This window comes from Bubalus kerabau, chromosome 10 (genome assembly GCF_029407905.1).
Source record: "Bubalus kerabau isolate K-KA32 ecotype Philippines breed swamp buffalo chromosome 10, PCC_UOA_SB_1v2, whole genome shotgun sequence".
Classification (NCBI taxonomy): Eukaryota; Metazoa; Chordata; class Mammalia; order Artiodactyla; family Bovidae; genus Bubalus; species Bubalus kerabau.
The window spans coordinates 30598596-30622697 of NC_073633.1; the positions used below are offsets into that span (position 1 = coordinate 30598596).

The 24102-nt window shown below is 38.8% G+C and overlaps 2 protein-coding genes across 4 annotated transcripts in view; one reads left to right on the forward strand and one right to left on the reverse strand.

The window, feature by feature from the left end:
* SUPT16H (SPT16 homolog, facilitates chromatin remodeling subunit) overlaps nt 1-16323 on the forward strand; it is a 34988-nt gene extending 18665 nt beyond the window's left edge. The window contains exons 10-26 of the mRNA XM_055537136.1: nt 79-191; nt 1916-1981; nt 2100-2195; nt 2280-2395; nt 2486-2639; nt 3153-3280; nt 3795-3930; nt 4035-4161; nt 4420-4538; nt 5025-5150; nt 5683-5795; nt 6081-6156; nt 6575-6744; nt 13393-13522; nt 14006-14135; nt 14265-14342; nt 14996-16323. Coding sequence (XP_055393111.1) covers nt 79-191; nt 1916-1981; nt 2100-2195; nt 2280-2395; nt 2486-2639; nt 3153-3280; nt 3795-3930; nt 4035-4161; nt 4420-4538; nt 5025-5150; nt 5683-5795; nt 6081-6156; nt 6575-6744; nt 13393-13522; nt 14006-14135; nt 14265-14342; nt 14996-15141 — 2024 coding nt within the window. The 3' untranslated portion in view covers nt 15142-16323. The remainder of the gene's footprint in view (nt 1-78; nt 192-1915; nt 1982-2099; nt 2196-2279; nt 2396-2485; nt 2640-3152; nt 3281-3794; nt 3931-4034; nt 4162-4419; nt 4539-5024; nt 5151-5682; nt 5796-6080; nt 6157-6574; nt 6745-13392; nt 13523-14005; nt 14136-14264; nt 14343-14995) is intronic.
* Nucleotides 16324-16523: 200 nt separating this feature from the next.
* LOC129621107 (X-linked retinitis pigmentosa GTPase regulator-interacting protein 1) overlaps nt 16524-24102 on the reverse strand; it is a 36362-nt gene continuing 28783 nt past the window's right edge. For all 3 annotated transcript variants that reach the window (XM_055537139.1, XM_055537138.1, XM_055537137.1), the window contains 4 exons: nt 23274-23466; nt 20402-20486; nt 17730-17860; nt 16524-16713 (listed from right to left, as the gene is read on the reverse strand). In XM_055537139.1, coding sequence (XP_055393114.1) covers nt 16601-16713; nt 17730-17860; nt 20402-20486; nt 23274-23466 — 522 coding nt within the window. In that variant the 3' untranslated portion in view covers nt 16524-16600. The remainder of the gene's footprint in view (nt 16714-17729; nt 17861-20401; nt 20487-23273; nt 23467-24102) is intronic.

Below are 24102 nucleotides of genomic sequence, written 5' to 3' on the forward strand. Positions count from 1 at the left end.
TTCATCTCCCTCTATTCTGTATAAAATCACACTTCAAACTTGCACAGTCATTCACTGATTCCTGTTTTGCTGGTTTAGGGATGGTTTTCAGCATCAATTTGGGATTCTCAGATTTGACTAACAAGGAAGGGAAAAAACCAGAAGAGAAAACTTATGCCCTGTTCATTGGAGACACAGTGCTTGTGGATGAGGTATATATTGCTTCTTTCATGAATTGAATATTGAAGTGCATTTTTAACCCTATGGTTCCCCCTCCCTTTTTTTTAAATGAAAGTGTAGTTGATTTTTCCAGTAGTCATGTATGGATGTGAGAGTTGGGCCATAACAAAGGCTGAGTGCTGAAGAATTGATGCTTTCAAACTGTGGTGTTGAAGATTCTTGAGAATCCCTTGGACTGCAAGTAGGTCAAACCAGTCTATTCTAAAGGAAATCAATCCTGACTATTCATTAGAAGGACTAATGCTGAAGCTGCAATACTTTGGCCACCTGATGCAAAGATCCAACTTACTGGAAAAGACCCTGATGCTGAGAAAGATTGAAGGCAGGAGGAGGAGGAGACAACAGAGGACAAGATAGTTGGATGGTATCACCAACTCAATGATTATGAGTTTGAGCAAGCTCCAGGAGATGGTGAAGGACAGGGAAACCTGGCTGCTGCAGTCCATGGGGTCACAAAGAGTCAGACATGACTGAGGGACTGAACAAGAACAAATAGTTGATTTACAATATCATGTTAGTTTCAGGTGTATAGCAGAATGATTCAGTTTTTTATATTTATATATATATTTTTTCATATTATTTTCCATTTTAAATTATTAGAAGATACTGAGTATAGTTCCGTGTGCTACATAGTAAATCCTTATATACTGTTTATTGCTTATCTATGTTATGTGGTGTTTTTTCTTTTTATCATTTGTTAAATACTAGCTAAGAGGAATTAGAGATGCCTATGAAAGCCTGACCTAGTACAGCCAGGAATACAGATTGTTTAAACAAACTCTATCACATTGTGGCTTGAACCTTGATTATGATACTATCAGGAACTGATTCTATAACAGAGCTGATTTTTTTTTTCTTTTGTAATGGCTTTAACAGTTTATATACCATGCAATTAAAGTGTACAATTGTGACTTTTAGTATCTTTACAGTTAATGCAACTGTCACCATAGTCTAGTTTTAGAACATTTTTATCACCTCAGAAAGAAACCCTGTGCCCATTAGCAGTCACTCCTCATTTCCCTCCCAGGCCTAGGCAGTGACTTTTCTTTTTCTAAGGATTTGCCTTTTCTGAGTATTTAGGGGTTATTTGTGACTGGTTTCTTTAACTTAGCAGGAACTGATTTTATTTATTTTTTTGCCACTTTATTTTTAAATAGAAGGATAATTGCTTTACAGAACTTTGTTGTTTTCTGTCAAACATCAACAAGAATCAGCCATAGGTACATCCGGTCCCCTCCCTCCCATCTGTTTCCCCATCCCACCCTTCTATATCGTCACAGAGCCCCCGTTGATTCTTAATGGTAGTAAATATTTCAGTGTTCTTATATGAACACATTTATACATTAATTCATTGAATCCTTATAATAATTCTATGAAGTAGTTACTCTTATCCAAATATGTAGATAAAGCAACTGAGGCACAAAAAAGTATATGTACCTTGCCAGATGTCACAGAGCTCAAAAGTGAGTGAGCCAGGTTTCAAATCAAGCCAGTATTCTTACTCATTATCCCATTGTTGCCTCCCAAATTGCAGTTCCTGATGTGCATTTGGGAAGATAACTGGTTTTATGTGTTGTCAAAGATTTTTTTAGTGCCAGAAGATTCAAAGCATGGCCCAGCTAGTTACTGGGTTCGAAAGTGAAAGTATATCATTTAAATGCTCTTAGAGATGTCTCACTTGCTCTTTGTATTCCAGGATGGCCCAGCCACCGTTCTCACTTCTGTGAAGAAGAAAGTGAAGAACGTAGGGATTTTTCTAAAGGTAAGAAGAAGATAAAAATGAGTGGTGAAAAGTTTGCTACAATGAAAAAGTAAGCAATAATGGCTAAAATAATTAAGACTTGAATTTCTGATGATGATTTCCACCCCCTCCCCCATAGAATGAGGATGAGGAAGAAGAGGAAGAGGAGAAAGATGAAGCTGAGGACCTGTTGGGAAGAGGTTCCAGAGCAGCTTTACTTACAGAAAGAACACGAGTACGTTTACTGTTTGAAAACTACTTCAATTTCCTGTTTGTCACGGTTCACAGGTCCTGATAACTTCAGTTTTCCCTTCTTTAGAATGAGATGACTGCAGAAGAGAAGCGAAGAGCCCATCAAAAAGAACTGGCAGCTCAACTCAATGAGGAAGCAAAGAGGCGATTAACTGAACAGAAAGGGGAACAGCAGATTCAGAAGTAAGAGTTTGCATGGAGTAGTGAGATTGTCTTAGGGTTATATGTGATTTGCAGAAATTTCTCAAGAACATTTTTTTATTTCCACTCCAGAGCTCGTAAATCTAATGTGTCCTATAAAAACCCATCTTTGATGCCTAAGGAACCACACATAAGGGAAATGAAGATCTATATTGATAAAAAATACGAGACTGTAATAATGCCTGTGTTTGGCATTGCGACACCTTTTCACATTGCCACAATCAAGGTACTGACATTGAATCAGGCTTCATTCGAATAATTCCTTAAAATAATTGTGCTTACCATAGATGGCTGTCCTGACTGCATGTCTCTGCTATTCTGTGCTCCTCCTGACTCTGCCTTTCCCATGTTCCAGACTCCCCACCCCACTCCCTAATCTCCTGCTGTCATTTTCCTTCCTTTCCCGTTTGCGCGTTGGAGAAAGTTAAATGACCTAGTCTATAATCATACTTTGCTTGTTTCTCTTTGAACTTGAAGAACTTTGTAACCTGTTGTCATAAACATGGCACTGGAAAAGAACTTTAGGAACTCAGTGATTCTTTTAGAAACACACATTTGGTCATATAAAAAAGTAAGCTAAATATGTAGCTTATTAGTTTTAGAGTAAGGATTACAGGCTAGGTTTAGCTGTCAGTTTGTAACTACTAACTTGATTTTAGCATGTCTATAGCTACTTACCTTCATCTAGGAAAGAAATCTGTTTGGTTTCTTTGCTAATGCTTTTCATTTCTTTGAACAGAATATAAGTATGTCTGTGGAAGGAGATTATACTTACTTGCGAATCAACTTTTATTGCCCAGGCAGTGCTCTGGGCAGAAATGAGGGCAACATCTTTCCCAACCCAGAAGCCACTTTTGTCAAGGAAATGTGAGTTCCAGGGAAACAACCACCCCCAAATCCCTGCTGGTCGGAGCAGTACCCTCAGAAACCCAGAGTGCGTGTCCTCCTGCACCCTAGTGAATGGTGGCACCTTCCTCAGTGGTACTTGATTAGGAGGATCACCTTACTAACCTTGTACTGTTTTGAGGTTGGAACCTAATTTAAATCCTCATAAAGATATTTTATTCTCACTTGACATATTTGTTGATAAAATATCAGATGTGTGCTGCATTGGAGTCTGTTTATTCTTGAAGTGAAATAGGATCATTTGGGGAAGTTTATGCAGAATTTGAAATATAAGTATGACTCCCACACTCAGTGGATTAGCTATAACATCTGTTTAAGAGAGAGGAAGGATTTTTTCATCTTTCCAGACATTATTTCAGCATTTAGTGGTACCTTTTTCTCCTAAAAGGTATTAAGCCAGTCGTAACACACAGTAATGGGTGTGGGTTACCTGGCATGATAAAGAAATTACATAAGTGCTCCCCCTTTTCTGTAGTACATACCGAGCTTCAAATATGAAGGCACCTGGAGAACAGACAGTTCCAGCCTTGAACCTTCAGAACGCTTTCCGAATTATAAAAGAAGTGCAGAAGCGTTACAAGACTCGGGAAGCGGAAGAGAAAGAGAAGGAGGTGAGCCGGAACAACAGCAAAGTGCCTTTGTGCCAAAGGACACATGAAGGTTTGGGGGCATAGAAAGAGCTGTGGGAATTCACGTTGATTTTCATTCTGCTTAGGGCATTGTGAAACAAGATTCACTGGTGATCAATCTAAACCGGAGTAATCCCAAACTGAAAGATCTGTACATTCGCCCGAACATTGCCCAAAAGAGGATGCAAGGCTCACTGGAGGCCCATGTCAATGGTATGGATGATCTCTCATGTGCCTGGGCTTTGTCTTTGGAGGCACATCTGTAGCAATGACAGACCAGATAACATAGTAGGAAGTGCTGGGAGGAGTCTACTTTGACATGCTCTGTGGCCAGAAGGAAAGGAAAGCTCTGTACCTTGTTGGCATTCCCTCTGACCCTGTTCAAATCAACCAGAAAAGATTCAGTACCTTTTGGGCTAACCTGATGATGTACCTTGATACTTAGCTGCTTCCTCCATTCCCCCCACCTAGGTTTTCGCTTCACGTCTGTCCGAGGAGACAAAGTGGATATTTTGTACAATAACATCAAGCATGCTTTATTCCAGCCATGTGATGGGGAAATGATTATTGTCTTGCACTTTCACCTCAAGGTATATCTTTATCAGCTAGCTGTGAGCTCTTGGGCAAGATCTTACTATCACAGTGTTTCTTTTAAAATAGTGATGAAGAATATCACCTGTCACATAAGATCATTATAAAGCCCCCAGTGCCTGACATCTCAAAGATGCTAATCATGTTTGTTCCTTGGTGTGATACATAATGATCTCCAATACATATAGGTCTGTTCCACATTCCTGTTTCTGAAATAGAAAGTTTTTGCTTTAGACAATTATCAACATAATCTCCAAAGTCCATTCTAATAAGTAGGAAAACTTTAAAAAATTTATACTCTTTTATATTCCCAAATGTCATTATTTATGATGACACCTGGAGTGGTTTAACTATTCTTACATAAATGTTATGATTTCTAGCATAGATATTTTAATATTTTCATGTTTTGTTGTTATTTTGCCTGTGTAGACTTCTTTGCGAAATAAGTCTTAAAATTTCTTGTTCTTTCTACTTTCGGTCTTTAGAATGCCATCATGTTTGGGAAGAAGCGGCATACAGATGTGCAGTTCTACACAGAAGTCGGGGAGATCACCACAGACTTGGGGAAACATCAGCATATGCATGACCGAGATGATCTCTATGCTGAGCAGGTGAGATTTGGTATTTTATTTGTAGGGTAGGGAGGTAGGATTCAGGCTTTCATGGTGTCTCAGCAGTAAAGGAATCTCCTGCAATGCAGGAGACACAGGAGATGTGAGTTCGATTCCTGGGTTGGGAAGATCCCCTGGACAAGGGCATGGCAACCCACTCAGTATTCCTGCCTGGAGAATCCCATGGACAGAGGAGCTTAGAAGCATAGAGTTGGACACGACTAAAGCGACTGAGCATGAGCAAGGATTCAGCCCAGATCTGAGCTCAATAATTGTTATATATTTTATAAACCACTCCAGAAACTATGTAGAACTTCTCAAGTATCTGCTGGGATGGTGTAGTATGTTGTCTATGAATTAGACTTAATTCATAGGCATAACTCGACAATTAATTTTAGCAGCCTGTAATAAAGTATCCATGTTAGTATCATAGTTAACAGAATTCAGGACTACAAAAGCACTTCATGGTTTTTGAAGGGATTACTATTAATAAGAAAGTGATAACTATAGTTACTTTGTATTTCTTCTACAGATGGAAAGAGAAATGAGGCACAAACTGAAAACAGCCTTTAAAAATTTCATTGAAAAAGTAGAGGCTCTAACCAAGGAGGAACTGGAATTTGAAGTGCCTTTTAGGGACTTGGGGTAATGTGTCATCTTCTTTTTGGCCTTCAGAAAAATTAGTTACTCTTCCTTTAATAATAACTTAGCTAACATATCATGTTCTTTTTCCTATGGACATCCATTATGTCTTGGAAATGTTCAGGGGCTGGGTGAATAGCTAAGACTGAGAGGCTCTCTCTGGAAGTGCGTCTCCAGCAAGTGTGCTGGAGATTTGTTTGGAATGGGAAAGGAGAGAAGCCTGCTGGGACGGCAGCAGTTTCTCTTGCAGTGAACCCCATCTTATGTGAGTCTCTTACTGTCTTTCAGATTTAATGGTGCTCCCTATAGGAGTACCTGCCTCCTTCAGCCTACTAGTAGTGCGCTGGTAAATGCTACAGAATGGGTGAGTGTTTCTGACCTCTTTTTAGGAAGAAACTTGTTAGAGAAAAGAAAGCAAGAGTGTAGATGTTTTGAAAACTAAATCCTTATTATATCCTAGTATTTTAATTTTTTATATTTACTTACCTTGGGTATAAAAATTAAACAAATGATTCTTTAAAAGTCTCTTTAGTTTTTAGAGACAGTTTCTTTGCATAGTTTCCTTAAATGAATTCTCCCTGAGGGAGGCTTTCAATCTTGCAGATCCTTTAACACGGGCTTCTTGGTACGTTTTATCATTTTTAGTCTTTGCCCCCAAAAAACAAACAAAAAACAGTTTAGTTGTCCTTTGTGTGGTAGTTTTTAGATCCTGAAAGCATTTGAAAATGCTAGTGTTTTGTGGGAAGTATTTTTATGAAAATAGTTCCTTTCTTCCCTGACAGCCACCTTTTGTGGTAACGTTGGATGAAGTGGAGCTGATTCACTTTGAGCGAGTCCAGTTTCACCTGAAGAACTTTGACATGGTGATCGTCTACAAGGACTACAGCAAGAAAGTGACAATGATCAATGCGATTCCTGTTGCCTCTCTTGACCCCATCAAGGAATGGTTAAAGTAAGTAAACCTGCCAGCAATCTCCTGTCCTACTAACACAGTTTTCTAGAATATGAATGTGGTATGTTATATGTAAAATCTGTTGGTATACTTAATGAAACTGCCTTTGGGTTGTTACCAACCAGGACTTGAAAATTTGGGATCTGTTAGACATAGAGCCACTTTTTCCTGAATACCCAACAGTAGTTCATACATGCATGTGAGTGAAGTCACTTCAGTCCTGTCCAACTCCTTGCAACCCATGTATTCAGCACATATCAAGCTTTGGAGCAGAGGCAGGGGGAGGAGAGCAAATGCACAGGGTTCAGTCAGTTCAGTTCAGTCGCTCAGTCGTGTCCGACTCTTTGCGACCCTGTGGACTGCAGCACACCAGGCTTCCTTGTCCATCACCAACCCCCGGAGCTTGCTCAAACTCATGTCCATCAAGTCGGTGATGCCATCCAACCATCTCATCCCCTGTTGTCCCCTTCTGCCTTCAATCTTTCCCAGCATCAGAGTCTCTTCCAGTGAGTCAGTTCTTTGCATCAGGTGGCCAAAGTATTGGAGTTTCAGCTTCTGGATCAGTCATTCCAATGAATATTCAGGGTTGATTTCCTTTAGGATGGACTGGTTGGATCTCCTTGCAGTTCAAAGGACTCTCAACAGTCTTTTCCAACACCACAGTTCAAAAGTATCAATTCTTTGGCACTCAGCTTGCTTTATAGTCCAACTCTCGACATCCATATGTGACTGCTGGAAAAACCATAGCTTTGACTAGATGGACCTTTGTTGACAAAGTAATATCTCTGCTTTTTAATATGCTGTCTAGGTTGGTCATAGCTTGTCTTCCAAGGAGCAAGGATCTTTTAATTTCATGGCTGCAGTCACCACCTGCAGTGATTTTGGCACCCAAGAAAACAAAGTCTGTCACTGTTTCCACCGTTTCTCCATCTATTTGCCATGAAGTGATGGGACCAGATGCCATGATCTTAGTTTTCTGAATGTTGAGTTTTAAGCCAACTTTTTCACTCTCCTCTTTCACTTTCATCAAGAGGCTCTTCTAGTTCTTCCTCAGTTTCTGCACTGGGTTAGAATAACTGAATTAAGGGCAAGATCTCTGGGCTCTCCTCCTAGCTCAAGAGTCTAAGTCTCTGCCTAAGACTGCCTTCTTTCAATGGAGAGTACTCAAAGTTCATATGATACAGAAGAGGCTGCATGTGACCTTGCATATGCTTAACACTGTTGTTGATCAACTAAGTTTCAAATGAACTAGTATTAACTGAACAACCACTCTCTGCTTAAGTCATTGGCTGCCAAAGGGTGGCTTTAGCCCCTGCATTATCTTCACTGGCTGTGTGTTCATGCTAAGTCGCTTCAGTCATGTCTGACTCTGCAACCCTATGGACTATAGCCCAGCAGGCCCCTCTGTTCATAGGATTGTCCAGGCAAGAACACTGGAGTGGGTTGCCATGCCCTCCTCCAGGGGATCATCCCAACCCAGGAATCGAACCTGTGTCTCTTAGGTCTCCTGCATTGGCAGGTGGATTTTTTACCGCTAGCGCCACTGAAAATCAGAGTCTGAGATCTTTTTTGACTACTTAATGGATGTATCAAATTTCTTACTAGTTCTCTGCTTTTACTAAAATATGAGATACAATATATATTTATTTTAGCTTTTACCTTTCACATACTTACACTTCAGCTAAAAGAATTCCTCATTAGATATGCCAGAACCCCAATAAAGAGGGAGATGTCACTTTGTGGGAAAAGTGTGAGGTATGTGTGGCCATGAGTATAGTTTGCTCTGCCCTGCTTCCTCCTTCCAATTATCTGTAGGGGGAGGCACTGCAAATACAAAACTTCTCTTAAGAAATGGTTGAGAGAGCTTAAAAATAGCCTGTGAGAAAGATCCAACTTTATAGTTTCCATGAGGGTTTTCCTTGAAAACATTTGCAGGTAAGTAACATGGTATCAAAAATATTTATAGATTTATGTGACTCTTTTTGGCTGTGCTAGGTCTTCGTTACTGCACAGGTTTTTCTCTAGTTTCACAGAGTGGAGACTACTCTAGTTGAGGTGTGCGGCCTTCTCGTGGTGGCTTCTCTTACTCCGGAGCCCGCCTGGGCTTCAGCAGTTGGGCTTCCATGCTCTAGAGTGCAGGCCCAGTAGTCGTAGTGCATGGGCTTACTTGCTCCACAGCATATGGGATCTTCCTGGATGAGGGACTGAACTCGTGTCTCCTGCATTGGCGGGCAGATTCTTTACCACTGAGCCACCAGGGAAGCCCCTGTATGATTTTTTAAAATCCTCTTTATTGAGGTACAATTTACGTGTAATAAAATTCATCAATTTAAGTATATGATTTGATGAATTGTAACAAATGTATATAGTCTTGTATCTACCATCATAATGGGGATATGGAACGTTTCCTTTACCCCCCAAAGTCCTCGAACCCTTTCAGAGTCAGTCCTCTCCCTTCAACCTTGCCACTGGTTTCTGTCACTGTACAGTTTGCTTCATCTAGAATTTCACATAAATGCAATTATACAAGTGTGTAGTGTTTTATACCTTTTTTTATCTTTCACTTGGCATAATGCTTTTGAAATTTACTCAAGTTGTTGTGCACATCATTAGCATACTCCTTTTTATTACAGAGGAGTTCCCCATTGTCTGGAGAGTCCCTGCTTTATTTATCCATCTACCAGTTAATAGACATTAGGATTGTTTCCCTTTGGGGACTCTTAGGAATAGCTGTTATAAACACTATGTACAGGTCTTTGTATGGACATATGTTTTCATTTCTCTTGGATAAAGACCTAAGAGTGGGATTGCTGTGTCATGGTTTATGGTTAAGTATATGTTTAGCTTTATAAGAAACTACCAAATCCTTTGCCAGAGTGGCTGGAAAACGTGTAGTATGTGAGAATTGTAGCTGCTCCACATCCTCACCAACACTGGTGTTATCAGTCTTTTCATTATTGGCCATTGTGGTGGGCGGCTTTCTCATTGTGCTTTCAGTTTGCGTTTCCAAGATTACCGTTGATTTTGAGCATTTTTTCATATGCTGTGTGTCATTCTATACTTTGATGAAGTATATTCATGTTTCTTGCCCATGTTAAGAATCAGATTGCTTTACTACTGAATTTTAAGAATTTTTTAGGCTAAATAAAGTCCCTCCTAAAACACATTTTGCATATATTTTCTTCCAGTAGTTTCTATGTCTTTTCATTTTCTTAAAATATCATTTGAAGATCAAAAGTGTAAATCTTCCATGAAAGATGTTTAATCAACTTTTTCTTTTGTAATTTCTGCTTTTTATGGCTTTATGTGATAAATTTTGCCTAACCCAAAGTCATAAAACTTTTCTAGAGGTCCATAGGTTTAGGTCTTATATTTATATCTGTGATCCATTTTGAGTTAATTTTTTTTTTACTGTGGTGTAAGGATGAAGGTTTGTACTTTGTGTATATGTAGCCAGTTATTCTAGTTATCATTTTTTGAAAAGATTATTCCTTACCCATTGAATTACTTGGCATGTTTGTTTAAAAAAAGAACGTGTAGGAGAGGCTGTTTCTGGATCGTGTTTTCTGCTCCATTGGTTTGTGTGTGTTCTTACACTGACCCTGTAGTGAATACTGTAGCTTTATAATGAATCCTGAAATTAGGTCGTGTGAGTCCTCCCATTTTGTTCCTTTTCAAAGTTGGCTATTATTATTTTGACTATTCTACATAAATTCAACTTGTATCTTTCAACAAACTGGTTTATTTTGTCGAAGCTGTCAACTCTAGTGTTTGTGCAATACTTTTACCCCTTTCGTTCCTAATATTAATAGTTTGCTCTTTTTGTTGGTCAGTCTAGAGGTTTATCAATTTTTATTGAATTTTATTCTCCATCGTTATGAAATGTCCTTTCTTTTTCTAGTAATAGTCCTTGTTTTGAAATCTACATAGTATGATATTACTACAGACTTGTAGCTTTATTAATTTTTTACTTTGTATCAGGGTATAGCCAATTTACAATGTTGTAGTAGTTTCAGGTGAACAGCAAAGGGATTCAGCCATATATATATATACATGTATCCATTCAACTGCAGAACTCCCCTCCCATATAGGTGGCCATATAATACTGGGCAGAGTTCCATGTGCTATATGGTAGGTCCTTGTTGGTTATCTATTTTAAATACAGCAATGTGTACATGTCTATCCCAAACTCCCTAACTATCCATAACTTATTATGGCAGCCATAATAAGTTTGTTCTGTTAAGTCTGTGAGTCTGTTTTGTAAGTTCATCTGTATCGTGTCTTTTTAGATTCCACATATAAAGGGATGTTATATGATATTTCCTTTTCTGACTTGCTTCACTCAGTATGACAATCTCTGGTTGCATCCATGTTGCTGCAAATGGCATTATTTCATTCTTTTTAATGGCTGAGATATTCCATTGTATGTATGTACCACATTTTCTTTGTCTATTCCTCTGTCGGTGGACATTGAGGTTGCATTCATGCCTTGGCTTTTTTTTAATCCATTCTGAGAATGTCTACCTTTTAATCTGTGTCTCTCTTGCTGTCTTGCATTATAGGGTTGTCATTACTATCTTTCTAAATTCCATATATATGTGTTAATATACTGTATTGGTGTTTTTCTTTCTGACTTACTTCACTGTGTACAATAGGCTCCAGTTTCATTCACCTCATTAGAACTGACTCAGATGCATTCTTTTTAATAGCTGATAAAGAGTTATTGGGGTACACGTGTCTCTTTCAATTCTGGTTTCCTCAGTATATATGCCCAGCAGTGGGATTGCTGGGTCATATGGCAGTTCTATTTCGTTTTTTAAGGAATCTCCACACTGTTTTCCATAGTGGCTGTACTAGTTTGCATTCCCACCAACAGTCTAAGAGCGTTCCCTTTCCTCCACACCCTCCAGCCTTTATCGTTTGTACGCTTTTTGATGGCAGCTATTCTGACCAGCATGAGATGGTACCTCACTGTGGTTTTGATTTGCATTTCTCTGATAATGAGTGATGTTGGGTGTCTTTCATGTGTTTGTTAGCCATCTGTATGTCTTCTTTGGAGAAATGTCTGTTTAGTTCTTTGGTGCATTTTTTGATTGGGTCACTTATTTTTCTGGTATTAAGCTGCATGAGCTGCTTGTATATTTTGGAGATTAATTCTTTGTTGGTTGTTTCATTTGCTATTATTTTCTCCCATTCTGAAGGCTGTCTTTTCACCTTGCTTATAGTTTTCTTCATGTGCAAAAGCTTTTAATTAGGTCCCATTTGTTTATTTTTGCTTTTATTTCCATTACTCTGGAAGTTCATAGAGGATCTTACTATGATTTATGTCAGAGAGTGTTCTGCTTATGTTTTCCTCTAGGAGTTTTATAGTTTCTGGTCTTACATTTAGATCTTTAATCCATTTTGAGTTTACTTTTGTGCATGGTGTTAGAAAGTGTTCTAGTTTCATTCTTTTACAGGTGGTTGACCAGTTTTCCTAGCACCACTTGTTAGAGATTGTCCTTTCTCCATTGTATGTTTCTGCCTCCTTTGTCAAAGATAAGCTTTTCTTCTTTACAATCATCTTCCTAGTTTGCTGATGAGCTACACCTCTAACTTGTCAGAGTCTGCATTCAGATAATAGACCATGTCTGTTAGAAGGTTCTTATGCTTCCATTTTTCTTCTTCTATCCTTTCTGTTATTATTACCATACATTTTGCTTTTAATATGCTATGAATTCCACAGTTGTCATTATTTTGGCTTCAAAACAGCTATTCCTGAATTTACAAAATGAGGAGGAGAAAGTCTTACTTATTTAACCATTCCCGTTGCTGTTCATTCCATTGGGATTTTAGTCTAGTGCTGCTTAGTATCTAGTGTTTGAAAACTGTTGTTCCATACTTTGTTCAGTTTTCTGGTTGTTTGGGTGAAAAGGTAAATCTAATCCTTGTCACTTCCATCATAGCTAGAAGCAAAAGCGTCAGTGTATATGACTGTGCCCATAATGGATTTATGCTGGAATCTCTGGTTTTATGGCTTCCCTGGTGGCGCAGATGGTAAAGAATTTGCCTGCTACGTGGGAGACCTGGGTTTGATCCCTGGGTTGGGAAAATCCCCTGGAGGAGGGCATGGCAACCCACTCCAGTTTTCCTGCCTGGAGAATCCTCATAGACAGGGGAGCCTGGCGGGCTACAGTCCATGGGGTTGCAAAGAGTCTAACACGACTGAGTAACTAAGCACATGCTCAGGTTTTATGCTAACGGTTTCTTCTTATGGCCCTTACCATTACTGTGTTCTGCTTTTCTTTTTTTCCCCCACCCATATTGATTGTTCACCTCAACAGAAGTGGATAAATGTTATTTGAACATTTCTTAACACAAGGCATGTTAAGTAATTTTTTTTTTTAATGGGGTTCTGTCGTGAGCGCTAGTGCTCTGGGAGACCAGATATCAGCTCTTTGGCAGTGAAAAGGGTACTGCTCTTCCACGATGCTAATGACCAACATGACACTGGATGTTCTCACAAAGTATAGAGGTGGGATTTCCCTGGTGGTCCAGTGGTTAAGACTCTGCTCTTTTGGCACGGCCAAAACAAAACAAAAAAAAAACACCCAAAAGCTGAGTATGGAGGATTGATTTTTTTTTTACTTTGATGTTATTTTTCTTTAGTTCCTGTGACCTAAAATACACAGAAGGAGTACAGTCCCTCAATTGGACTAAAATTATGAAGACCATTGTTGATGACCCTGAGGGCTTCTTTGAACAAGGTGGCTGGTCTTTCCTGGAACCTGAGGGTGAGGTGCGTGAGTGTGGGGTTTCTTTTCTGATGTATAGTGTTGCCCATTATCATTTGGGCAGTTAGGAGAATGCCATATGAACAGTACGTAAGGGACCAATCAAATGGGAGAAGTTCTGAGCATAACTTGGTATTGTTTCTTCAAGTTAGTTTTACAGGTAAATGATAAATTAATTGGGCATTGGTAGCCACTCACAAGGTTTCTTTGAAATTACAAAAACTACTGTTTGAATGAATTTTTTAGTTTTCAGAGAAAATACTTCAAATCGTCTTGCAAAAGTTATCTAATTATTATATCTTACTAGTAATTTTAATTAAGTCTTTTTATCTCTTGGTTACTCAGGGGTTTAGGTCTTTTTTATTTCATTTTTCATATAAAATAGAAATAATGCTGGTGCACTCAGTGGATTGAATTAATTAAGTTATTAATGAAGTAAGTTAAAAAAAAAAACACCCAGTATTTAGTATTATGCTCCAACTCACCAGGGGAGTGATGCTGAGGAAGGAGATTCCGAGTCTGAAATCGAAGATGAGACTTTTAATCCTTCAGAGGAAGACTATGAAGAAGAGGAGGAGGACAGTGATGAAGATTATTCATCAGAAGCTGAAGAATCAGGTGAGTCTTCATAGGGACAAATGTTCATGACTTCCTAACCTTAGGCAATTTCTACAGGCTTTTGAAGGGAATAATTTTATCATTCCATTCCGTTTCCAGTCTAGTAATTCATGCTTAATATTATTCCAGATTATTCCAAGGAATCATTGGGCAGTGAAGAAGAGAGTGGAAAGGATTGGGATGAACTGGAGGAAGAAGCCCGAAAAGGTAAATTTTTTTGTTTTATTTTTTGAGGCACAAATTTCAGTATTTTGAGATATTATTTGCCTGATAAAAGTAACATAAGAACAGTGTAAAGCTGATGTGGAGTCACAGCTACAGCGTCATTGACCAGAAGAGCAAATGAGGTCTGGAATGCACCTGTACTCTCCAGGGGCACAACTCTGCCGACTTGGAGGATTTTTTCATCTGCTCAGCTCCCTCAGTGGGTCCTTAGCCAGGATAGTCTTGTCAGACTCCAAAATTAGGCTGTTTGGTTTCCAAATCTAAGTCAGATAGTAGTCTAGCTTTATGGCCCTCTTCCAGGTTAAGAATGTTTTTGTAGTACTAGTTTTAACTACTCTGAAACCAAATACCAAATGTAAGTTACATACTACTGTACTGTATAGCCCAAGCATAGTGATAGGTCCTTTGCATAGATTACCTTTAAGCCTAAAACAGTTTTCCATTTTATAAGTAAATCAAGGCTCAGAAAGGTTAAGTACTTGCCCAAGATCATACAACTAATAAGCAACTGAGAAAAGATTAAAAGTTAAGTCTGACTGCAAAGTATGTTCTCTGCATTATTTCATGCTGTGTACAATAGCGTTAAATACCTAAAGCTAACATCTAGCTAACTAGTGCCTCGTTCTTCTGTTTAGCCGACCGTGAAAGCCGCTATGAGGAAGAAGAAGAACAGAGTCGAAGTATGAGCCGAAAGAGGAAGGCATCTGTGCACAGTTCAGGCCGAGGCTCTAACCGAGGTTCCAGACACAGCTCTGCGCCTCCCAAGAAAAAGAGGAAGTAACTTCAGAACTTTGGCCCTCAGCTCCATTCTTCCTACAGCCAATCCCTGAAAATTTTACATGACATAGAAACTGTATTTTTTCCTTTTTTTTTTTTTTTTCTTTTGAAGTTTTGCCATTTGTGTATGGGTTTAGGGGGCCATTTGTGTGGACCAAGCTACTCGGGGAATTCCAGGCCCACCAGGACACGTGCCAATGGCCCCATCCAGATGGCAAGGGAGGAGGTGTTCTTGAAGAAGGGCAGAGGCTTCCGCTGTTAATAAATACCGTTTCATTCCTCTCTCTTCCTGTCACCTTCTGCCAGGACATTGTTGGCTTCTGACATCTTATTCTTTGATGTCTTAAAGCTGTATTTCCAAGACATTGGTACAAGGTGACCTTTGCTGCCTGTACCATGGCTCTTGACCAGCAGATGCGATCCTCCATCTTACCCGCCTGCCATGACCTTCCTCACGTCTCTTTAAGACACATCTTTGCAGAACTCAAGAAAAGGTTCTTGGAATTTGCTAATGGTGTAAGCAATACAACTTGAGATAGGCTGATCAGGCTGGTATCTCCGTCTAAGTTTTCCTGCTTTCTTGCCTCAGGCAGATTCTGAGGTATTTTTACTGCCTTGGAAGACGTAAGAAGCAGTGATACTCCCTGGCTCAGTTTCATCTTCCTTATAAATTCACACATGGTACAATGGTGGAAGCAAAATTACCATTGTTTCTTTTCTGATGTATGAGGAAAGAATGGCTGTGCCTCATGTACTGCTTCTAGTGAAATCTAGAAGGAGGCTCAAAGGAGTCAACATTTAGATCTGGAAGGGGCAAGTCATGCCTTGGGCCTAGAATACCCTGATGAGAAAAGAGAAGAGGAAGGGAGGCCACATCTGCAACACAGCCTCTCGTCACTGCTGCTCCTTGTTTTTACTTGTCTTGCATTGTCCTGTATTTATCACAGTTTCTGTTGAACAGCTTTTTAAGTATTTGGGGAGTTTATCTTGCCATCCTCTCCCTCCTGGTTCTCTGCACCCACCTGTCCCACTGCAGTTCCTTCTGTGTTCTGTGACTTTAAGAGAAGAGGGGGGAGGGGTCTCGGATTTTTGTTCATTTGTTTGTTTATTTTCTCCTTAGCAGTAGGACTTGATATTTTCAATTTTGGAAAAACTAAAAGATAAATAAACTGTGGTTTTTTTTGTTGTTGTTGTTTTGTTTTTATAAATTCACCTTCTGTGACAATTCTTTTGCAGTTCAGTTCCTAAAAGCAAGCCTGCTTCTCTCCTAAAAAAGTGCTAAGGCATAGAGAATAATTCTCTTTACCCATCTAGTATCACAAAAAGGAACTTTTATCCCTCTAAACTTTCATGATTAGGTTGAGATATCACAGTAAACAAAATTCATAGTAGAGCAAGTTACTTTATAAGAGACTTTTGACCATGGTTCCCTCAGGGTTTAGAATGGACTAGCACTTGTTCCATCAGGAACACAAATCTTCAGTCATCTCCTTGTAAATAGCTTGGAGGGCAGCAGCAGCTTGAAGAGACACCTTGAGCTTTCCTATGGGGGTAGCCTGATCTTCAGGGCCAACAACTGTTGGGAAAGGGAAAAAAACACCAGACATCTGTATCATTCAACTGAAAAACACTTAAATACTTAATATTTTATATTAAATTATTTTCCACATTAGGTGCTGGGGATACTACACAAGGTTACTACCTCCCATTTTAGTGGGACTCATTCTGATGGAAGATGATGGAAAACAATCATTACAATATAGTATAGCTGGTGCTGGGATGAAAACTCAGGATGCTTTGGGAACACAGACATGGCACCTCATCCAGAATGGAAGAATCAGAAAAGGCCTTCTGAAGACAATCCCTTTGTCTTCAAAAAGTAAAAGATACTCTAAGCATGTACAGCATGTGCCAAGATTGGAAAACAAGTTTGAAAACAAGTTTGGCAGAAATGAAGCTATATTGATAAGCAGGATCTAGATCGTAACAGGCCATTTGTCTTGTAAAAAAATGTGATTTTAATTGATGGTATTAGAAATGACAGTGTTTTATTTGGGTTCCAAAAAAGTGACTCCACTCTGAGGAATATATTCTAAGGAGGCATGAGTAAATCAGGGAAGGTAGTTTATGAGGTTATTGCAGTAATTCAGGAGAGAAAAGGGTTCTGAAGTTTCTACAGTGGAGGTAGGGACAGATTCAGAACACTTAATGTTGGGACGAAGACATTATTAGAGTCAAAGAGGACCATTTTGGATGGGTTAGGGGAAATGCACAGTAGATAAGACAGTTTCAGAACAGATTGGATAAGGGATGTCAGAAAGGCTGATGTTTAAATTTGCTTGAAAGTAAAACTGTCTTTTCAAAATCTCCCTGTCTCAAATACTGGAGATTCATAATAGGTGCTAGTTGCCAGGAGATATATGGGAGAAGATATACAACTGAGGAGTGATTTAGAAAAACAGCAGTAGGGGTTTCAATCCAAATTGTCTCTTCAACTATGTAGTAATTATGTATTAAAAGTCAAAAGTATTCATTATTAGGATTATTCCCTTAGACATAAGTAGAACTGAGAGCACCAAAAGTATGACTCACTGTCTAGATCTTGCTCTAGGATGTCTTTTCCTGATACCAGCATCGGCCACAGTTCCAGATATGCGTAGCCTACTTCTTGACATTCTTTCTTTTCGTCCTCAATAGGATCACTTACTACTGTAAACTTTAAACTAAAGGAGAAAATATCCATTTAACTCAGTACTGCTGATAGACTTAAAAAAGGGATAAAAGTAATCATAAATTATACACTATTTCCTGAAGCACTCTTCCTCCATCTTATAAGAATGCAATGGCAAAAGACTAAAATTGGTATGACTTACAAAGTAACAACAGGCTTGGAGGGAACTAAGACTTGAGGTAAATTAATTGATTAAATTTTCTCAAAACTATTGAGATATATTTCCTTGTAAAATGGTTTACAGCTTTGCTGAAAGATTAGAAATGGGCAGTGGAGGTGTTACACAAAAAACAAGGTTATGGAAATTAGAAGAGGTTTTTATATTTGTAAGTAACAGTCTAATACCAAGCCTGAGCACAGTAAAGGAAACAATACAGAATTACAAAATGAATATAAAAAAGTAAGAGTTGTAAATCTTGGAAGATGATACGGTAAAGATCATACATATCACAGTTCCTCCCAAGCAGTGAGCAATTAACTATAGAACCCACCTCAGATACTAAAATCCACAGATGCTCAAGTCCTTTATATAAAATGCTGTTGGATTTGCATATAGAATATAATTTAAATCATCTCAAGATTACTTATAATAACTAATACAGTGTAAATGTTATTATGAATAGTTGTAAATACAACCTAAGTGTTAAGTAAATAGTTGCCAGTACATGGCAAAGTTAAATTTTGCTTTTTGGAACATCCTAGAATCTAGAATTGTATTTTCAAATATTTTTCATCCATTGTTAGTTGACCCCATGGATGTGGAACCTGCAGATACAGGAGGCTGATGGTATTAGTCTAGCAAAGAATGATACTGAATTCCAGAAACTGAGACCTATTAAAATTTTTAGGTAAAATTTACATGACACAAATTCACTATTTTAACCATTGTAAAGTGTACAATTCAGTGTGGTTTTTTTTTTTAGTATAATCATAATGTTGTACAAACATCACCACTATCTAATTCCAGATCATGTTCACCACCATGAAACCTACACCCTTAACCAGTCACTCCCCATTCTCTCCCTCAGTTCTGGTGACCACTAATCTCCTTTCTGTCTCCCTGGATTTGCCTCTTCTGGATATTTTATATTCCTATTCATTTTTAAAAAGCAAATATTGGTGGCCCATAGTTCTACAGGAGCAAGAATAGGACCAAAAATTCAAGCATTTTAAATCACAGTTAAATATGAGAAGCTGAAAAGAAATTCCAAAAGTGATGCATTTATGGCCACAAAGCAATATGTATTTGTAATTATGTTTCTGTATCAGTACTGAGAAGTTCAACAATGCAAAGGGATAATGCTGACTCCTCCACCTCAGCTTTCCCAGGAAACAGGTAACTCGCATCACCACTTGCTGCATGCAGTACCGAAAGCCTTAGGGAAACTACGTTATTTCTGCAGCATCCTCTCTGGAGCCTTCAGGTTAAGTATTATCTCAAACATCATAGAGCTAGTAACTGGAAGAGTCAAGATTCAAAACCAAGTCTGTGTGACTACAAAGGCAACATGCTACCCACTATAGGCTTTTCAGGGCTTCCTCAGTGGCTCAGTTGGTAAAACATCCACCTGCAATGCAGGAGACCCCAGTTCGATTCCTGGGTCAGGAAGATTCCCCAGAGAAGGATAGGCTACCCACTGCAGTATTCTTGGACTTCCCTTGTGGCTCAGCTGGTAAAGAATCAGCCTGCAATGCAGGAGAACTGGGTTTGATCCCTGGATTTGGAAGATCCCCTGGAGAAGAGAAAGGCTACCCACTCCAGTATTCGAGCCTGAAGGATTCCATTGACTGTACAGCCCATGGGGTCACAAAGGGTTGGACATGACTGAGTGACTTGCATTTTCACTTTCATTGAGCTTTTAGAAAAGTAATGGATTAGAACACCAGTCCCATACTAGTTCTTACTCACACACAAGGAAAGGAGGTAAGATTGCCAGACTCTGACAAAAACAAACAAAAAATAGATGTCCATATAAATCTGATTTTCAAAATTCTGCTAGACAACGAAAAAATTTTCAGTCTATGTATATCCAACGCATTTCATCTGGAACCTCTAAAAGGAGGGCTCCTGGGATTATAGGAATATGACAGTCGGCTTTCCTAAAACTTAAGAGTAGACTTAGATTTTACTTCAAAGTATTCCTGTAGAGAAATAATTTTTAACTCAAAATATAAAATTGCTATTATAAATGCATAAAATTTGGTAAGCTAACAATGGTATTGTGTTGGCAAGAAATGAATCAAATTATCCTAGAGCGTCAAGGCAGTGTGTCCTTTCTGTAGGGGGCACTGAGTGTTGACACCAATTGCTGCCTCAAAAAAAAAGCGCTTATCAGAGGCTGGCATGGGTGAGAAATGAACTAATCTATGAGACTACATAATTTATCAGGTAGTCAGTCACAAGCATAAATTACTCATTAGGAGAATATTAATATGAAAGAAGTTATTAAAATACTTCACATCAGCACAAAACTAGACTCCTGAATTCTTGTGTGATGTCTCCTGTCTTTAGAAATAGGAAGCAGATGCTTACTGTCTTTGCTCAGGATCTTCTCCAACCAGCATGGTGAACAGAAACTGCCTCCGTTCTTTTTGCTCCACTGGGTCCAGATCTATCACTGTATTAAGGGTAAGTGGGAGAAAAGAAAAGAATCATATACTGTTGCTATTTGGGCACTAAGACTTTCATAAATGGTATGTGCAAAACAGTGATTTAAACCAGACACCTGGCAAGCATGGGTGCCCAGGAGCCAGCTACTTGTTTTCATAAATAAACTTTTATTGGACACAGCCATCTCTTTCCTGTGTGGTGGCTTTCCAACTATAACGATAGAGTTGAAGAGTTGTGACAGAGACTGTTTGGCCCACAAAGCCTAAAATATTTACTCTGTGGCCCTTTAAGAAAATGCTTCGAGTACTGATAGAAAGGAAGCCTTACAATCTATGTTGTAAGCTGTTCTGCCAAAGGCCAAGATAAATATGCTCCCCCCACTCCTCAACTGGAAGAATTCTAGGAGACTGATTTTTTTTTTTAGGGCTGCCTAGAAATTTGGGTTTTGAGGTAGGTTCAACTCAAGGTGCCTGATTCAACATGCATTCCCCTCTTCCTCCTCATTTTTACACAGGACTGTTGCAGCCTCAAAGAAATTTGCCTGTTTTCTAGTCTCTAGTTTAGCTAGGTTTGGCCACATGATGGAGTTCTGCCCACTGGGCTGTGTGAAATCTTGGAGGTATTCTTCCTTTCTGCAGCTGCTATTAAGGACCGTGAGGCAAATGAAAGGATGAAAGAAGGGCACACGGGGGCTGGGAAGGCGAGATGGGAGTTCGGGTCACGTGCCAAACTATGATGCAGGGATAGGATACATTTTTTTTTAAAGGTCAGGGGTGGGATAAGGGGTTGAATAATAAAGAATGAGAAGCAGCTATTAGAAATTAAAAAAAAAAAAAACCTAGTCAATGACTGGAAGATAAAATTAAGGAAGTATCTCCTACCCCTGTCCAAAAAGAAAAAGAGAAATAAAGAAAAAAGCAGAGATAGAGTTAAAGGAGGAAAGTGATAAAATTAGAGGATCAATTTGGAAGATCCAAAATTCTACTAAGAAAATAAGAAAATGTAGGGGGACAAAGTTATCAGAGAAAGGAAAACAAGTTTCCTAGAACTAAAAGCCATGAGCTTCCAGATTTAAAGAGCCCACTGAATGGCCAGAACAATTAAAGAACATACATGCACATGATTCTGAAATTTAAGAACACTAAAGAGAAAATATTAAAGTCTTCTGGGGAGGAAGGAGGTCGTTTTCACATAAGAGCTAGACTCCAAGTCTGGACCTAGAAGATCATGGACCAACAGCTTTGAAATTATGAATGAAAAATGTTTTCAACATAGATTTTTATACTTGGTCTAATCATCAATCAAATAAATATATGGATTTATTTGAGAATAGATTTATTTGCATGAATAGAGATTTCATGCAAGACTGTCTCAAAATATTTATTTCCAAAGTACTCTTTCTTTAAAAGCTACTCAAAAACATGATCCATTAGAATATAATAAATCAGACAGAGGGTGACATAGGACCCAGGAGATAAGAAATGCAGTAATAAAAGAGAATTAAACTCTCCAAATGGGGCAGCAGTGGGATAATAGAGGAGAAGAACAAGAAGATAAAGAGATATCTTCAGGAAAAAAAAAAGATAAATTATATGATAGGTTGTTTATTTGAAAATTTAAAAATCTGCTGGAGGATGTAGAAAGAATCACAACAGGTATAACAACAAAAAAAAAAGAAAATGAAAAATTGAGACCACAATAATACAAGAAAGAAATTATATCATGGTGTACAACTTGGCTCTATAAGAATATTTACATAGTCACAATAGAAACAATTACAATTACTTAAAAATTGAATAAAATTATGATCCAACTGTACGGGAGAAAGAGAACGTGGATGTGATGTAAGAGAGAAAAATTTTATGTGACAAGATAGGAAGTCAGCAGATAAGGTCTAAAATTACTGAATCGGGAAACTGCAAAAGAATGATTTCCTCAGAAACATGGGGTTAAATAACAGAAGAAAGAAGAAATAGCAGAAAAAGTGAAAAGTGGAGTGGTGGACTGAAGAAGGGGTCAGAGAGGGGTGAGGGGGAGTGATTTGTAGAGAATGAGTGGAGCAAAGGACTGCTTTATTTTATTTTTATTTTTTTAAATTAATTTATTTTTTTTTTCTGTAACAGCACGTGGCTTTTATTTTTTTTTTTTATTTTATTTTTAAACTTTACATAATTGTATTAGTTTTGCCACATATCAAATTAATCCGCCACAGGTATACCTGTGTTCCCCATCCTGAACCCTCCTCCCTCCTCCCTCCCCATTCCATTCTTCTGGGTCATCCCAGTGCACCAGCCCCAAGCATCCAGTATCGTGCATCGAACCTGGACTGGCAACTCGTTTCATACATGATATTTTACATGTTTCAATGCCATTCTCCCAAATCTTCCCACCCTCTCCCTCTCCCACAGAGTCCATAAGACTGTTCTATACATCAGTGTCTCTTTTGCTGTCTCGTACACAGGGTTATTGTTACCATCTTTCTAAATTCCATATATATGCGTTAGTATACTGTATTGGTGTTTTTCTTTCTGGCTTACTTCACTCTGTATAATAGGCTCCAGTTTCATCCACCTCATTAGAACTGATTCAAATGTATTCTTTTTAATGGCTGAGTAATACTCCAAGGACTGCTTTATTTTAATCAAAAATCTGTTTAGGCCTATTTGATATTTTAAAACCATATGCATATATTACTTTGATAAATAAAAGAAAACGGTTAGATCCACCCCATCAGAAGCCCTCAGGCTAAACAACTGTCAGCTTCCCCTCCTGCTGATCATGAGGGACACCTCACCCTTGCCGAAGTGGAAGTAGATCTCTTCTCCTGCTCTGGGTTTCCTCAGGGATACTGGAGTCTCCGTCTCTGACAAGGGCAGATCGTAGAACCTGTATTCCACGTACACCTGTTCCACGTTCTCGTCACACATCACTTCAGCCTCTGGGTAGAAGGCCAGGGAGACGATTTCAATGCACATCTTCTCTGAATCCTGACAAGGAAAATATTCATTTCCGGTAAGTTAGTGGTGCCAGTGTTTATACTCCATGTAATGAACACATCACTCTCTATAATCACAGGCACACTCTACCTAACATACTACTCCTTGAGAATCAATTTACAGGCACCTAAAGCTGGCACCAGGAGACCACTTGGCTGAATTGGCACTGCTAATCATGGGAAATTGGTAAAGAGAATCCAGGTCCTCTATCTCTCAGTCCAGAAAATCATTTCTCCAGACCAGCTTTTCTCAGCCATCACCACAGACAGAAAGAATCAAGAAACTTTCTGAGAACACAGATTGTTTTCTTAAACTTTCTTGACAAAAACCAATCCAGCTCTTTCCCGCAGTTAGATCCTAAGAGAACTGCCAACTGAGTGGCTCTTTTAGCCACTAAAGCAAAGGGCTGCCCAGCGCTCCCTGGGCTCCCATCGACACCCTGCCAAGTACAAGACACAGAGCAGACCACCCTGCACTCCAGTCCTTTGAGCTCTGCTTCAGACTTGCTGCCCTGGCCAACATCCTCTCTTACTACATGTAATACAAACTATTATTTTGTATTCTAGTCTATCTCAGTTTTTGGTTTATTTGTTTCAGTGCCGGCTGGATCCCTTGTTTCATTTTCCA